General features: G+C 46.7%; 1 protein-coding gene across 7 annotated transcripts in view; it reads right to left on the bottom strand.

The window, feature by feature from the left end:
* The window catches only part of COL26A1 (collagen type XXVI alpha 1 chain), a 442,136-nt gene that overhangs the window by 356,481 nt on the left and 68,012 nt on the right, over window positions 1-17,643 (bottom strand). For 5 of the 7 annotated variants that reach the window (XM_019511439.1, XM_019511441.1, XM_019511443.1 and 2 more), the window contains exon 3: window positions 4,725-4,828. In XM_019511439.1, the coding sequence (XP_019366984.1) occupies window positions 4,725-4,828 (104 nt within the window). The remainder of the gene's footprint in view (window positions 1-4,724; window positions 4,829-17,643) is intronic. The other 2 variants (XM_019511440.1, XM_019511444.1) reach the window with 1 other exon arrangement.

Genomic DNA, 17,643 nt, shown 5'->3' with positions numbered 1-17,643 from the left:
TCTGCTTCAAATTCTCCTTCCATTTTAGTTCAGAAGTTACTCTTCACTTCCCCTTTCAAGAACCACTGTGTACTGTTCCTGACAGACTGGTTGTCACATTCCAGTCCAGAGGCCACTTTGTTTCAATGGCAGCCAAGTTTTCCCATGCTCCGATGCACGGTGGGAGATGGGTGCCTGAAGTTCGGAGGCCACTCTGAAAAATGCAGACATGTGTACATGTATCATGTCTGGAATCCTTTCAGATGAGAAGAGACTCACACAAACTCTAAAAGGCAGATAAAACTTGTCCCAAGAACAAGCACCCAAAGAAACAGAAAGCATGAACTCATTTAAGCTACTGCTTAAAACATGTTGACCGACTTCCCTTGTCCTAACCATATTTGTTTAAAGATTATGATTTAAAAAATAAACAAAAAACAGTTTAAAAGCCATGATAATGTCACATTAGAGGTGGAGAGTTACTTTGTGACTGTTCCCTGCCCAAATATTCAGACTCTCTCATCACGTTGTTTAGTGGGTAAATTATATATTGGCTACCATCCTAACTCTGAGCAGAAATCTATGTCAGATTTTTAAAGTAAAACAAGATTCTCACTAGCTGGCTAACACTAACACAGTACTGAGCCCTTGGATTGGCTTGGGACACTTTTCCTCTCCCAAGAGATTCATCTTGGCTTTGAACTCTGAGCCACAAAGAAAAAAAAATAGAGGGGGTAGGGTTGGGGTGAGGGGAAAGACTGGGTTGAAATGTCAGCATCATCTTGGATTCAAATCAATCAGCTTGATGCATGATTGCAATAGCTAAAACCACTTCACCTCTGCACTGCCCTTTTCCATATGTTCTTTATATCAGCATTCGACAGACTGGGTGGCTCAGTGGATTCATTTCCTGTCCTAGGTTGGGCTCCAGTTAAAAAAAAACCCAGAAAAATAAAAAAAATGATCATCCACTGACAGTTAAGCTCCCCAGACGTGTGTGTGTCAAGTCTCCTGCTCTGTCCAATGCAGAGCAAGGGGTTTCTTGAAAGAAATGCTTAAAGTCCTGGTGCAGTTAGTGGTTTTAACCATCTAGTCCACTTGCTGGTCAGAACGCTATGAAAACAAGGAAGGAAATAGCCGTCATGTTTCAAATGCTCAAGCGTCCTTGGTGTTGGGGGCTGGGAGGGTCATGGGCAGAGTGGCTTTAAAAAGGAAACATCAAAGCAGGCACCCCCTACTCAGCTTATTAAAAGATAGAGGATGTCTTGCACCCACCCCCACACACCAGGCTTTCTATAGCCAAAATTGTTGTAGACTGCAGCGCAAGGGTTAAATTCCTGAGATCATTTTAATCTAAACAATCTGCAGCCATCAGCATTAAGTAGGTGCCCGCCAGCTGGTGATAGTTAAGTGGTTACTTTCTCAAACTGAACCTATTAGCCAAGGGTGAGACACTTGGTGATACTTGCACTGAGTTTAACGACTGTACATTCTGTCAATGTGCATGTTACCAGTGCAGGGGGTTGGGCAAGGATGGACAGAGGAGATATTTCAGTCAAGAAGAGTTGCAACAAACAAGCGGCTAATGGCAAGAAATTCAGAATGTGGCAGGACCAGCCTTCCAGCCCGAGCTGCCACCGCTACAAGGGAAACCCCCGCCCAAGTAGGAGCAGGCCATCCCCACTGTTCCACAATAGGCTGCAGGCAAAGAGGTTACTGAAGTGTTTTTGAGTTTTGTTTCCTTAGATCCCCTCTTTCTGAGGAGATGCTGTAGCTGTTTGGGGAGGATTAAGACAGAAACAGGTGGGTCATTCTTTCTGAATCTCGCGCTGCAAAGTGGGCACCTATGAACCTGAAGAGGTATCCCTAAAATTTGCATCTTCAGCTCCTTTCCCCCATGAACCTGAGAAAAGGTACTTTGCCTGAAAACTTGTCTGACACCTCTCCCAACTATACAGTTGCACCACTAAAAGCTAGCACCAAAAAAACCAAATGCTTCGCTTATATTTCCTGAACTATTGCACCTATAACACCACTCCAACCCTACTGCTTTAATGATTTTGCTTGATCATAATTATCTATAAACTTTATCAACCCTCAGCATGAAAATTCAGTGTCATTCCATGTTCCATTGGGAAAGGGCCTGCAGTCCCCAAACAGAAGGAAAGGACAATAAAACTTAAGGCTGAGATCATCTGCTGTGGTTACTATCTACAATACGTGTTAAATAAGAGAGGACAGGGTAGGTACAGTGGCGACAGGTCTTTCATGGTATGGACAGAATACATGTTAAACCAATGAAAGCAAATTCTGCCATCAATTACACCCATGCAGCCACACATACATCTGAGTGCTAGATGTACCTGCATATTTAAAGAAACAGTTGCCTGACATCTAGTTTAAAATAGTTTGAGGTTCTACCTCTGTTCCTAGCCTTTTTCTTATGGTCCCCCAAATTACATTACATTTTTTTTTCCCCCAAAGTGCTCTTTCCCCAGTTCCTTGGTGAAACTGTACATGCCTCTCCCCAAGGGAAACCGACTGTACAAGGGAAAACAGATTTTTATAACCAGTTCTGAAAGATACATTAAGTAAACAAAATGAGAGAGAAAGAGAAGAGGCTAGAAAGAGCTTTCATCTTTCTAAGATTAACAGCAGCAGATAAAGCGATTTGATTCTCAGTTGATGTCCCTTTAAGTAAAATATATCTTAAATACAGCAACTCAAGAGTTCAAGCAATTAAGATCAAAGCTATTTCTAGAAAGCTAGTGGCAAGTCTCAGTTCTAGGGGTAAGGGTCACTTTTTTAGAAGCTGGGATTGTCAGTTGCTCCAGATGTTTTCAAAAAGCTTGTACATGAAAGAAGGGCCTAGCTACTGGCTTTCAGCTCAACATGCCAGCACACTGTATTCAAGCCTGAAAACACAGTTCTACCTCAAAAACTTACTGCATAAAATTGTCACCTCATTCAACAAAGCTGTTCCCAAGAGGATGCAGAGTCTGATTTGCTGACTTTCACAAGGAAGCTTCTGCTGATTTCCATTTAATCCTGCAGAGACAGATCCGGCACTGCGGGAGGGAGCTGGGTTCTCTATTTTGCACTAATAGAACTGTTTACTAAGCTGTAATCACTTACACCTGTACAAACCTATTGAAGGCTAATGGGTTGCATACATACTGCAGACGGACTCAAACCAATTCAAAGTCTGACTCAAACCGAATCTTGACTGTTGGGTGGGGGAGTTATCAGAAAGACACTATTGGAACCACCTGGTCCTTTGCTGTAATCATTAATGCCACTGTTCAGTACCATGAGAGTTAAGTGCCCAACCAAACCTCAGGGATGCTATTTCATTGCATTCCCCAAGTAGTTGCTTTCCCAGGCTCGTGTTCATTAGCACCTGGCTGCAATGTAAAGCTCCGAGCTGCAGGTTTCGCTCCATATAGCTTTCCTACTTTTACAATTGTGTAAGCTTTTCAGAAGCTTCTGTTTCCACAGCAGCCTGAGGATGCCAGCCCAGGATCACCATTCTTGCTCCCCCATCTACCACAGCTCTCACAAGACAATTTATTTATTTTTCACAGTTGTTTGCAGCGTAGCAAATACAATGGCATGACAGCTCAAAAGAACTAGTGCTGACTGTAACCCAACACAGTTACAGATGGCAAAGTATGAGATATGTCAAATTCTTCCAACAACTTCTTGCCTGCCAGCTGAGTCAAGTCACTCAGATCCCAATTTAAAGACAAGCAAATCCAGGGCCCACATTTATCCAATTAGCTTCCATTTTTATGCATGTACGATTCATAGGATACCAATTCCTGTGATCCCATATCGCCCAAGGCTGAAATTAAAACAGATCTAAACAGAGCACATTTGTAAGCACTAGAAGTAGAAAAGCTACAAAAAGCAGAGGAGGAAAATGCACACAAAATTCTTGCCATTTGTCAGTTGTAGGGAGAAAATGGAAAAAAATTCCCCTCTTTTTCTGGAAAAAAGCTCCATGTTTTATTAAATATGAGACATCCAGTACTAAGTGTACCATCTCTGTTTTATACCCCATGCAACCCAGCAATTATACAAGGGTACTAGGGATAGTGAATCATTTTGGTGCCATTTATGCACCATCTCTGGGAGAACTACCTTGACATGGACAGGTACATAGAGGCTGACCTCATTACACACTACAAAGCAACTTTCAAGGACAGTCAAGCAGATTTCTTTAGAAATGGTAGCTTGCAACTCAGTTCTCAATGACAGCAGTAACTGATGGCAATGGAAATTAACTGTACTTCAAGATGTGTGTGGGATGCGAGAAAAAAAATGAGGGATGAGTTTCATCAAATGATAATGTGCAGGATCCAGGTTTTCCAAGGGATAGCATAATGGGAGCACCAGACACAAGAAATATAATATCCCCACCCACCAATGGGAAAACTACATGCTCCAGACATGGCTGAGTACACTGCTACTGCACTGCCCCCACCACAGCTTTCTGAAAGGGCAAGGGGCATGTATGTAATTTTGCGGGTTCAGCGGTTACAATCTCTTTAAAATTTGCCCTGCAACAGAAAAAAGTGATATTCGGTTTTGTGTGAAAAATTCAAGGGTTTCAAGTATTTGTTTGGAAGACAGGGAAAGTCACAGTGAACTAAAGAAAAAATAAGACAACTCAGTCAAAAATACACTCTCTCAACTCCCCATTAATGTGCTGCAGGAACAGATATCCATTTCAATTGACTTACCCTCTTCGCAGTTACTCCCTGTGAACCCAGGACAGCATCTCCACTCCAGGGCAGTCACAGTTCGGTAGGACATTTTGTATGTGGGCCTGATAAGGGTCCTGTAACTAACACAAACAAGAAGTTAGCAGACCACACCATCCGTCCTGTAGGGCATCACTGCCATTCCCAATACTCCTGGAAGTGCCATTTCTTTCATGCATGAGAATACACCGATCAACTGCAGAGTGAATGGCAACATAACAAGATGCAGAGCAGTTTGGGGGAGAGAACAACATATTGTGGGCCTGATCCTATAATTCTTACTCTTCACATTAACTTCTCACTGCCCTCTCACACTTTTCCTTCATAAGACAAGCGTGTCTTAGTCACTCACAGCTTTAAGAACTCCCCCCCTTGACATCCCTTGAGTCTCCATTGAATGCATTTATTACAATAACTGTCTAGAATTAATTTCCTCCAATGTCAGCCTCAATCTCTTTCTGTGGACATCAAACCATCAACTCAAACTGAACATGGATAAAAGAGCTCCTCATCTCCCCTGCTTCCCTCCTTCTTTGATAGCTGCAGATATAATCACCAAGGGCCGTAACGTGGGTCTCGCCTTCAACTGGATTCTCTCTCAGCTCCAGCATCCAAGCTGTGTCTACATGGCACAGCACAGCCCCATGCACACACAAGCTCCCAAATCACAGATCAGGTAGCCACATTACACCAACATGACTACCTTATTGCTTGTTCAGGAGACAGTGTTCATGTAGTGGACATGGCATGTCTCCAACTGGTGTTGCTGTGTGTCATTCAGACACACTCCAAGTCTCAAAGACTCTTTCTACATAGCATCTAACAACATGGCCAAGGTTCTTGCCTGGGATTTTGTTATTTGATGTCTTGATTACTACAACTGTCTTTTCCTCAGTGTTGACCAGTGCAATTGGACCTGCTCCTACCCAGCCAGAACACTGCTAGAGACTTTTTTTTTAAATAAACTTTCACCACATTGCACCTCTCCCTGCATCCCTCTACTGTCTCACCCTTCTCTATCACATGTAATGCAAGCACCTTCAAGGTCCTCTAGAACTTGGACCTAACCTGCCACCTAATCCTCTCATTCAGTAGTGAGTGAGAATTTCACCTCTAATCTGCTCATTTGCATACCTGCCTCCATCACCCACTCAGTACATTTTCAACAAAGCACTAATTACTCAGCCCTCACTGCCTGCCATACTTGGGAGGAGCTTCTTATAAATATCTGCAAAGTTTCTCCTTATCCTCTGGTAGATCCAAGGGGCTGGGGGTGCAGTGGTATGATCATACCTCACCCCCATTTGATCCTGCTGCCAGTGTAAGGAGGAGAGTCCTGGCTCCTCAGCAGGGAAGTGAGGAGGGGGTGGCTGTGAAGGAGCTGGACTGACTTCCCCAGGATCTCTCCGACTCAGCATCACCAGCTATAAAGAGCTACTTCCATGCTCTGGGCAGAACGGGGTGGGGGTCGGTGTGGAAGTCTGTGCAGACTGCCTGAGAGCCACAGCATTCCCGATACAGCTTGGCCTCCCTGCACGCCAGCTACTGCTACTATGGTGTGGGCAGAGGTGCAGGCTCCTGCTGGGGGTGCTATCACATCTTGCAGTGGAGGATGGGAGAGGGGAAAGAGGGAGGTAAGTGAAGGATAAACTCCAGAAGCCAATTTGGACGGGGCACCAGGGTAGAGGCCCCAGGGAGCCCATGCTGGGGTGGGGGGAGGGATTCTGCAAGTGTTCACATGGATACTGCAGCCGCAACTGAACCACAGCTGCAGCTGCTGGTGCATAGGGAGCTCGAGCCACGTCCGGTAACACTGCCACTGCTGAGGTCAGATTATTGAGGCACTATTGGAGCCTCCAGGTTGGCAGGAGACAGCCAGAAGGGTCAGGCAAGGAGCAAGTGCAGGCAGGGTAAATGCACCTGCTGCTGCCACTGTCCCCAGCTGACCCAGGGCTCTTCCTGCCCCGCTCCAGCCAGGGCCCTTGGGGGAGCAGCTGGCAGAGTGCTGGACTCATTTGGGACACTGGAAGCAGCAGACAAGTTCCTTCTCCCTGTCCCCACTCCCAGCCATTAGGGGACCCAGGGACATGGAGGACTGGCACCCCCATTCAGCTGGAACCCCAGGACTAGCGGAGGACACCAAGGGGCCACTCAGGGACCACATTCAGGAAGGAGGGGCCCACCTGCTATTATTTCCCCACTGGCCTGGGTGCCAAAAAGCCTCAGAGTCGCTCCCACCCTGCCCCAACCGCAGACTGTAGGGAGTGTCTACATGGGTGGGCTCAGCTGGGGACAGTAGTAATGGCAGCAGCAGCCCCCATTTTCCTGCTGCCAATGCCCCCAGCTGACTCAAAGGCTTCAGCCATGCAATACATTTTCCCATGGTCTAAAGGGCAAGGTCAGTGACATCTGCCACAAAATCCTGGATCCACCCATGCCTTCTTCAAATCTATTCTTTAAAAAGTTCCCCTTTTCCCCCCATAATGCCTTAAAAAACAGAAGGCTACTGATGCACTGAGCCCACTGTCTATTACACTGACCAACGTGGTCCTGAAGCCTCCCATCAATTAGTACAAAGCATAGTGTCTTGTTATATGTTTTGATTGCAGGCTCTTTGGGCAAGGACCACCTTTGTGCCTGTACAGCACTGGACACAATAGGATCTAGATCCACAGCTGGGAGTTCTAAATACTACTGCAACATCAAGAATTAAAAAAAACAATTCTGCTCAAGGATCAAGACGCGTTCATAAGCATTTAGCTCCTGGCACCGGTGGCAACACCAGTCTTCCTGGTACTGGATGCGGGCTGCACCCAGAGCTGGTCCCAGGCAGCAGGAGCAGCCTCCTGTGATCCAGCAGGCAGATTGGGAGTCTGCAGACCCAGGAGGAGTCTGGCAGAGCCCCGCAGCCCTCTCGGCGGTGTGGGCAGGTCCCCAATCTGCCTGCTGGATGACAGGAGGCTGCTGCTGCCAGCTCACACTGGCACTGGACGGAGCCTGCACCCAGCACTGGGAAGATTGGTGCTGCCGCTGGCTCCAACCAGCAGCAACAGCATGCTGTCATCCAGTGCACAGATCTGGAGGCCTGCATCCCCAGGAGGGCTGCAGGATGTGCCAGGATCTTCCTGGGGAATCCAGCCCCTGGATCTGTACACCAGATGACAGGAGGCTGCTGCTGCTGCTGCTGATTGGGACTGGTGCTGAAGCCAAGTAAAGCCCGGCTTCAAAACTCAAAACGATTTGAGTACCCTTGTTTCATTTCGAAGCTGTTTCGAAGGCTTTTGTTTCATTTCTATTTCACTGTTTCAAGCTCAAAATGCATCAAAACAACTTTAAGATGAAACACCCAGTGAAATTTTGCACAGCCCTACCTAGCATCATGGATACTTGGCCTAGTTGCAGACACCTTGACACTATTCAAAATATATATATACTGGAGCACATTTGGAGTGATGATATATCTCAATCTTGATATATGTGCACAATAAGGCATCTGCTTGGTAAATTCTGGAGTACTCTTTTGTAAGTGTGTCCCTACAAAAGTCAGGGAATTAGATTGCTTTAAGATGTGCAGAGTACTTGCTGTTGCTCCTTATGAAGCTGCAGGAGAACATAGATGATTTCAACAGGTGTAAAAGTTGTACTTATTAATTTATTCTTAAATTTATACTTATGTTCCATCAAGACGGGACTAGGTAAGTACAAGAGAGACTGAAGACCAGGGATGTAGAAGATTTGTTGATTCAGGAAAATGTAGAGGGCAAAATAAATGCGCACCAGTCCAAAGTCAAACCAGTGACACTATTCTACGAGGAAGAGCCTGGGCCTTGCAATATCTAAAGGCGCCAGCCAGTGAAGCTCTAGCACCCCTTCCAGTACTACTTTAATCTACAAGCCAATTAGGAAGAAGGATTCTCAGAAGGTATGTCTAGGATCCCTCAACTGGCATGGGCTGCCCTCTGCTGGGATGATGGAGTATTTCAAGCCTTCAGCTGCTTTAAGTGATTATGACTTTGGAGGCAAAACCTTGTTCGTCCACAAAACAGGTACAACACAACTGGCAGAAGTTCAAATTTCCTTACCAGCAGGCCACAGCCCTGATCCAGAAGGACCCCTTGTAGCTATGAGGGGAGTAATTCAGTATCCCTGGGACATGCAGTCTGCACCCTCCCTGAAATGCCAACGAGGACACCGAAAGTGATGTAGGCACTCAGGGTTCCTACAGGCAGGCAGGGAGCCAACTCCAACATGCTGGAAATCCAGTGCGTTGGAGCAGACTTGATTAATAAAATCTTCTGGAGCACGGAAATAAATGCATTCTAGCAGACTCTGGCATCACATATATCAGTTTCCCCATGCCGAAATATGGCGGCAGGGCGCTTTAAACTAAAACTTGTTCAATGAGCTTTAATTCAAAGTGCCCCACTGCCATTTTTCAGCACGAGGACTGCCGGTACACTAACATTCAGGCACTTTTAATTAGTGCAGCTTGTTAATTAAAGCGCTTCCCCCCAACTCCCTGCACCTTCTGAAGCATGTGTAAAAATGCTGTCAAATGACAAGGCTAAACCAAGCCAAATCGTTTCACCTAGTTCGTTGTGCTCATATACTTCCCAACTGGGGCAGCAAAGAGCCTTACAGTCACTAGTGAGATCAATCATTCAACACCACTCTGACATAGGTAGACTTTCATTCTTTCCACACAGATGGTAAACCAAAGTCCTAGAGGCACTAAATGCTTTGCCAAGGGTCCCCACAGAACACAGGCCAGTCTTGCACCTCAGACCCTACACAAGCAGTTGGAAGTTCATGACTTTGTCACTAACACTACAGCTAGCTTCGACCTAAACATGAAAGCTGCTGTCCCATTCCCAGTGGCTGGAGCCAGTGAGTCTCCAAGCAGGCGGTGATTTTAAATCATTTCTGCCAACACCAAGATGTTAAAACTCTCTCAGACTTCATAATGAAGTGCATTAAGCCGCTTGAGTCATGCTGGAATCTTGGCAACAATCACAAAATTGGGGAAGCAGTAGTGGTTTTACTCTTCAAATGAGTAAGGACCTCAGAGGACATGACACACTTGGAGTTCAGCTAGCATTGCCACCCATTCTGAAGGGCCCAGAAGCACCTTGATATTCATGGCTCTACCCTGTTTCTGTGAACATAGCATGCAAGACATCATCTGAAACGTACAGACTTGAATTTACTCACCAGTCACTTCATGCCATAGTAACAATTTCAAATGTGTAACACTGCATCGGGGCAATGTCACACGCAGCTAGTGTTGTCATTCTCTTCACCATGTTCTGGTGGCTCCCAAAGGGGAGTCAATGAAAATCTTCTGTCCACGCATACCACAGCTGCCACTCTCTCTTCTGTTGAAAGAGAAGTGGAAACTGGGGGAGAGGAGGCACAGGAGGGGTTGGGTGGGAGGGGGAAAGAGAAAAGCCTCCTGAAAGTAAAAGAAACAGCAGAAGTGCTATAATAAAAGAGGGACGTGAAGTCACGCAGAAGCCAGGCACTTTAAAGAATAACTGGCTCAGAGAGCCAGAAGATTTCATAGGCAAGCATCTGACCAAGTAGACAGTTGTGTCTGAAGGCTCTTGAACCAGCTAGTTTCCAAAATGCCATCCTGCCCTGCTTGCTGCCTGACTTCACAGCCCTGAGCAGAGAAGTGGGTCAGATATGAAATGGATGGATGGCTTATGGAGCACAGGACACTGTGATTCCAATCACAATTTTGCATACACCACACTGGTGTAAATTTACCTTGTGAAACTGTACGTTAGGAACACATTAGCAAGAGAAACAACCTTCATCTGTTTGCTTCCTAGGACCCAGAAAGAACAAGGGGAATAACTAGCACCTGCATAGTAGGGCTGTTTGAGGCTTTGGACTGTGCTTCGGATCTGGAGAAGCTTCGGATGCATTTGAGTCCAAAGCAGCACGTCCAGATCGAAGCGCTGGCTTCGTTAGGCTTTCCGAGGCACTTCAGAGCTTCTGAACCGCTTCAGAAAAGCTTTGAAGCCGCCTCAGAGATCCAGCCATAGGGTATAATGGGGAATCAATGAAATATCTCTAACGTTGTTGTTTTTTCTCTGATTTGGATGAAACTTGCAGGGATGGTAGGCTTTGATGAGATCATGAAGCCTGCCAAGTTTCAAGAAGGTTGGTGCAGGGGTTTGGGGGGAACTGCACCCCAAATTCTTGAAAGCACAACCCATGTCACTTATATGTGTTAAGCCACAGTGAGGTCAAAACTGCAGGGGTGGTCACAGGCAAAACTCGTAACATAGATGACCCTGAGTGTGTTAAGGCACAGCAGGGTGAAAGCTGCAGGCCTGCTAGCCCCTGCTGAGGCCACAAAGCCTGCCAGCTGTCAAGGAGATAGGTGCAGGGGCTTTTGGGTTCTGGGGCCCTGCACCCCTAGCTGCTGACAGACAAAACTCATGACATGGGTGCTTGTGCAACTGATTGTGTCTGTCTTGGGCCAGTTGATTGTCTGTATTGATTATTTCCTCTCCTTAGTCTGTGGTTTTGTAGGTGTTGATCCTTGCTTGTTAACTCGTTATGTAGTAACTAGGTACTGTATATTGATCTGCTCCCTGAGTGAATCATGATAAACTGGTAACTGGTAACACAGTAGTTTAGCAGCCAGGCCTACAGTAGTTCCCCCGCCCTCCCCATGCCCCAAGACAGACACAGTTGCACAAGCACCCATGTCACATGTTTTGCCTGTCAGCAGTCAGAGGTGCAGGGCCCCATAACCCAGAACGCCTGCACCAATCTCCTTGACAGCTGACAGGCTTTGTGGCCGCAGCAGGGGCTAGCATCCCTGCAGCTTTCACCCTGCTGCACCTTAACAAACAGAGTGTCACCCATGTCATGAGTTTTGCTTGTCCACAGCTTGAGGTACAGTTTTGCCCAAATCCCCTGCACTTATCTCCTTGAAACTTAGCAGGCTTTATGGCCTAACCATCCCCGCAGTTTTGACCCCCCTGTGGCTTAACACATACAAGTGACATGAGTTTTGCTTTCAAGAACTTGGGGTGTTGTTCCCCTGAAAACCTAAATCAATCTTCTTGAAACTTGGTAGGCTTTATGCTCTCAGCAAAGGCTACCAGCCCTGCATGTTTCATCTAAATCATACAAAAAACAACAAAGTTATAGATATTTCATTGATTTCCCATTATACCCTATGGCCAGATCTCTGAAGCTTCGGAGCCGCTTCAGCCAGATCAAAGTGGAAAACCGATCTGGAGCTCTGGATCGGATCACTGGCGTCTGAAGCAGCTGAATCCAAAGCCAGATCAAATAGCTGCCTACTTACACAGGCCTACTGCATAGGTCCTTCAAGCAAAGACATCTCAAGGCATCTTATAGATATGCTATTGCCAAGCCTCACAATTCACCTGCAAGGGACACATTCAATTTGCTAAAGGGTAAAGTAACACCAGGAAATTAGATAGGCCCTCTGACAAGGTAAATGAGTGCCAAGGCTAGAAAAAGAACTCAGGAGGCTGTAAGTGTTAGTCAAAACAATTGCTATACTACCTTTAGCCCACTGTTCAGTCTCCATGTCCAACTACTTGACCAGTTCAATTCCTAGTGTTCAGTCACTGCTTGGGAAGCTAGAGACCTGGAGACACAAGTAAGAGACTCCGAGGTTTTTTTCACAAGAAGTTATGAGTGGAAAGAAAGGAGGATGATCAATTAAATTAACTGTAAGGCACTTAATACTGAAGGTCAAGATGCCTTAAGAGAACAGGAGCCAAAAATCTTCATGTCTTCATTCTTGCACAGTCCTCACAAACAAAGAAGTGCCATTGAATACAGCAGCGAAACAAGACAAAGAAAAGGAAAGAAAGTGTCATTTTCTTGGCTCCGATCCTTAGCAATCACGTCAAGAGAGGAACAAATAGTCTTCTCTGTAACCCAGGCAGCCTCTGGCACACAGGAAATAAAAATCCTAACAGGAAGGTTTCGTTTATACTTATAAACAAAACTTATGTATGGATCTGATTGGGATGGGAGCAAGGAAAAAATAAACTTGCATCCACATCACAAGATAAGAAGGCTTGATTCACATTATTCTCTCATCTGTTCTAATTTGTGCCAGGAAAGAGCTCAGAAACCCTTCAAGGGCTTCAATTTATTCCAATTCAAGTCCCATATAAAGGGTTTCAAGATCACAACAAATGAAGTAGGCTTACAAATGAGTTATCATAAAGTAAACTAGGCTGTAAAGTTAATATGGAGCCATCAACTTTTACCAACTGCAGCATTAGAGTTAACCCTGTGATAACCCCATGAGGTTGTTTACCCCAGCATTTCTCAACCCATGGGTTGACCCAAAAATGGGTTGCGAGAATATATGAAAGGGTCATGAAGAAACTCTAAAAATTGATTCTCCTTTAAAGGAGAAAATGTGGGAAATGGTGGCTTTTCCCTGGCAGGATGCATAGTTCCAGCCTGGAGGGGTGCTGCTTAGGGCCTCCCCTGCCCCACACATTGAGAGGCTGGGGCAGCCGGTCAGGAATGAGGGACAATGGGTTGGGAATGAGGGACACTGGCCATTGATGTTTACAAATGTGTCCTGGTACAAAAAAGGTTGGGAACCATTGGTTTACCCCACTTCCCCCCACCCATCCCTGAATAAAAGGCTGCTTTATGTTTACCACAGAGTAAGGCATTACCCTTGGACAAACTTGTGCTGCAAAGTAGCATGCTAGTGTGGCGGGCTTACTGATAGCAGCCCAGCACGTCTGGGCTCAGAGAATCCTCCTTGTGATTTGGTGGAAGTGTTTCACCATCAGGCAATTGCTGGGGAGGGGCTTGCCCTGCCCCTACCCAAGGCAAGCCAGAGAACACAGACCTGGTTGAAGCCTGTACCCTGCTTCAACCTGATTGATCCATTTGCAATCTGGGGGCGAAGCCTCTGGAGGGAATAAAAGAGCAGCGTGCCCGGCACATGGACAGCTGCGTTGAGGGATGAAGAGGAGGACTGGACAAAAGAAGAGCTGGCAAGAGCTGGCCAGCAGGGGTGGAGCTGTTGCCCCAAAGTGCCCGAAGATCCTCGTCACCAGACAGGAGCGGTGAGTGACCACAACCCTCAGACGTGCTACTGAGAAGTACGGCATCAGTGTACAGATTGGTGCATGGGGCGAGACCCTGGGAGCTGCAGGAGCCAACTCGGGTATGCAACCCCTGGCATGCGGCCAGGAACACGGTGCATGGGCTGGTGTGTGGAACCAGACCCTAGGAGCTGCGTGAAGCAGCTCAGGTCTGCACAATCCCTGGCAAGTGTCCAGGATGCAGTGCCAACGATGTGGCATGGAGCGATCTGGGAAGGATCAGGACCCCTGAGAGCAGCTCGGGGCAACTTGAGTCTACAGCCACTGGCACAGGGCCAATAGCTCGGTGCGGACAACGCTGCACATAAGGTCCAGGAGAGGGCCAAGCCCTGGAGCTGCACAAGGCAGCCCAAGCCTCCAACCCCTAACAGAAGGCAGAGCCCTCGGTGCACATGACAGTACACAGGGGAGGAAGTGGCTCCGGAGGCCTCACATGTGAGGAGCACATCAGCTGAGGGGGACGAGGACCACACATCCTGGCCCTGGAGTCGTGAGTTCCTGGGGGAAAGGTTTCCCACAGGGGAGGGGTAATCCCTTCCAGCTAGTAAGGGGCTCCTAGAAGGAGAGCAAAGGGGCAGGGCCCTTGAGTTTAGAGGCTCCCTTGGGTTTGTGAAATGCCCAAGGGGCATTAGGGTTCTTCCCCCACTGGTCTCTGAAGCCCTGGCAAGGGCTCAGGACCCATCAAGGCCTTGGGGACCCTTAAAGAGTTAAGTTTTATTTCTGATGCTATGTGCCTCATATTTTGTAAGATAGCGCCTTATATTTTGTTATTCCTGTGTAATGATAATTGTTGATTCATTGATATATGATCCCACTGAAATGCTTGTCAGGATCCCTCCCGGCCACGCACCTGTTGCTTATCTGTTCTTGTTTGGTACTTACCTGTACTGGTTTACTATTTACCTCTTCCTGACTTGTGCTTACCTGTATTGGTTTATTACTTACCTCTTCCTGATTTGTGTTTACCTGTATCGATCTGTTACTCACCTGTTCCTGAGTGGACCCTAGTGGTAGTGTATAGTTCCCCCCGATTCTGCTCTCAGAGTATAACTCCATGTCAAAGTTGTATATTTGTAAATATGTCTGTTAATATACCTCTCTCAGTCTATTTTTATTAATAAATCTGTATATAGTTAAGTCTATATTGTCCGGCCTGTCTCTATAGGGAACAGAGGGAAACTGGGCTTTGACTGAAGTTTCCTCTCACAGCACTCCTGCCTAGCCAGCACTTTCCTTCCATTGGAGGAGGGAGCACTTACCCTGGTGCATCCAGGTTACACTAGTTTACATCACAGAAACTCATTGCAATACCCAAAGAATAGGATTAGCAAAGAGAATGAAAAAACCCACACCCTTCCCCCCTACACACTAACAAAATTCTATTTACTTGCAATAAAATATTATCACATTTAGGATTAGGTTACAACCAAGTCAGAGACGCTTTGTGTTTGGTGCTGTACACATGGATATATGCCCCTAGCCTCAATAACTTGATCCCAGCAAGGGGGCAGTCTAGACTTTTATGCAAGAATGGTGAGGAGGGCAGAAGCCACTGAACTAGCCAAATTAACTGTTGTATAGGAGTGAGTTTACCAGACAGGTGATTTATTAGATAGATAGCCACAGGGAGGGAGGGAGCTAGAGGCAAGCACAACCCCTGTAAAATGCTAGCACTTCCTACCACCAACCCAGCAAAAGAGCAAGAAATACTGCACACACTTTTTGGGGCACATTTTTACTTGGAACGGAATGGGGAAAATCCATGTATTATTCTTCTACTTAGCTCATTATAATACACAATTGCTGTAAATTCAAAGCATTCTGTAATCTGAAGTGCTCATCATGGATTCTGCTGTTCATATCATGAGGGCTCTAGTGGACAGTTACTGAGGAAACAGGAACAAAAAATTATATCTGCAGGAGAGGATGCACATCACTGGGTGGTGCCTTTTGCTTCTTCCACTTCTAGGTTCCCATGCGAATTGCACAGGGTGGGTTAGGAGAAGGATTTTTGGGGGACTGCACAGCACTGCTTTTGTGAGAAGAGTAACACATGCACACAAGCCCTGGTACTAGCACAACTGCCCTTTTTGGCTAGGGACAGACATTACACATAAACTGGTTTAAGTGATCAGAAACTGGTTTAAACCTGTAACAGAACATCAGTTCAGTGCACATAAACCAGTTTCAAAATGGCTGAAACTGGTTTAAGATGAACCTGGTTGAATGTAGTATCAGACAGAAGCAGGAGAAACACCAGCCCACCAACTGTCAGCACCCACCTACTTAAGAGACACTTGGAGGGGCTGGATGTGTTTAAAATCAGTGGGACCAGATGAGCTCTATCCAAGGGTGCTGAAAGAATTAACCACTGGCATGTCTGTTTGAGCATGCATGGTGCTCAGGTGAAGTCCCAGAGGACTGGAAAAGGGCCATTGTGGTCCTTATTTTCAAGAAGGGGAGCAAGGAGGATTCGGGTAACTATAGGGCCAAACCTAACTGTAGTCTTACTTCTATCCTTGAGAAAATGCTTCAAAAAATTAACAAGGATCACATTTGTAGAAGTCCAGTGGCTAATAGTATGCTGAAGGGCAACCAGCACGGGTTCATAGCAGGTCGATCCTGCCTGACTAACCTTGTTTCTTTCTACGACCAGGTCACTAAGAGCTTAGATGCAGGAGTCAAGGTAGATATCATCTACTTGGACTTCAAGAAGGCCTTCGACATGGTATCCCATAGCTTCTTATAAACAAATTGAATGGCTGCGCCATGGATAACTACACAGTCATGTGGATGGCAAATTGGCTAAAGTGTTGTACCTAGAGAATGGTGGTGGATGGGTTGGTATCAACCTCAAAAGATGGGGGCAGTGGGGTTCCCCAAGGTTTGGTCCTTGGGCTGGTGCTGTTCAACATCTTCATCAGTGACCTGGATGAGAGTGTGGAAAGCACTCTGTCCAAATTCACAGATGACCCCAAACTATGGGGCAAAGTAAACACACAGATGGGAAGAAACTGAATCCAGGCGGACCTGGACAGGTTAGAGAAGTGGGCAGAGAACATAGGATTCAGTTCAAGAAGGACAAGTGCAAGGCGCTGCACCTAGGGAGAGGGAATCACCAGCACACTTATAGGCTGGGGGATGACCTTCTCAGCAGCATAGCGGCAGAAAGAGATTTCGCAGTTGTTGTAGACTCCAAGGTGAACATTAGTCAATGTGACAAAGTAATTAGCAGAGCTAACCGCACTTTGTCATGCATGTAAGTGCATCACGAACAGGTCCAGGGAGGTGATGCTCCCCATCTCCACAGCACTAGTCAGGCCACAGCTGGAGTACTGCATCCAGTTCTGGGTGCTGCAATTCAAAAAGGATGTGGACAACCTTGAGAGGGTCCAGAGAAACTATTTAGAGGTACTGCCTGTGGCGGGTGCAGAGATCCCACCGCAGGAACACAGTTGGGTATTCGTATCCCTCCGCTGTTTCCACCACGTGAGGCGGGCCAGCAGGGGGTGCTCCTGCATCGAGCCACCCAACTCCCTGCGCCCGACCACCTTCCAGGCTCCGAATGCCTCCCTAGGGGCGCCTTATGTCCGGCCGACCCCTCTCCCGGAGCACACTCGCTAGTCTGGGGGTAACGTGCCGCCACCACCCCAAGAATGGACTGTCTCGCGGCCCTGTGTCCTTGGGGTAACACAGGCCTAAAGTCCCACGGGTACTCAACCCAGTACAGGCACTTGGGGTACTTCCCCAAGTCCGGGGGCAAA

Source organism: Gavialis gangeticus, unplaced genomic scaffold, assembly GCF_001723915.1.
Source record: "Gavialis gangeticus isolate Ggan-Ray unplaced genomic scaffold, GavGan_comp1, whole genome shotgun sequence".
In the NCBI taxonomy this organism is placed as follows: Eukaryota; Metazoa; Chordata; order Crocodylia; family Gavialidae; genus Gavialis; species Gavialis gangeticus.
Note: the sequence above shows the minus strand (reverse complement) of the source record. Positions and strands in the feature narration are given on the sequence as shown.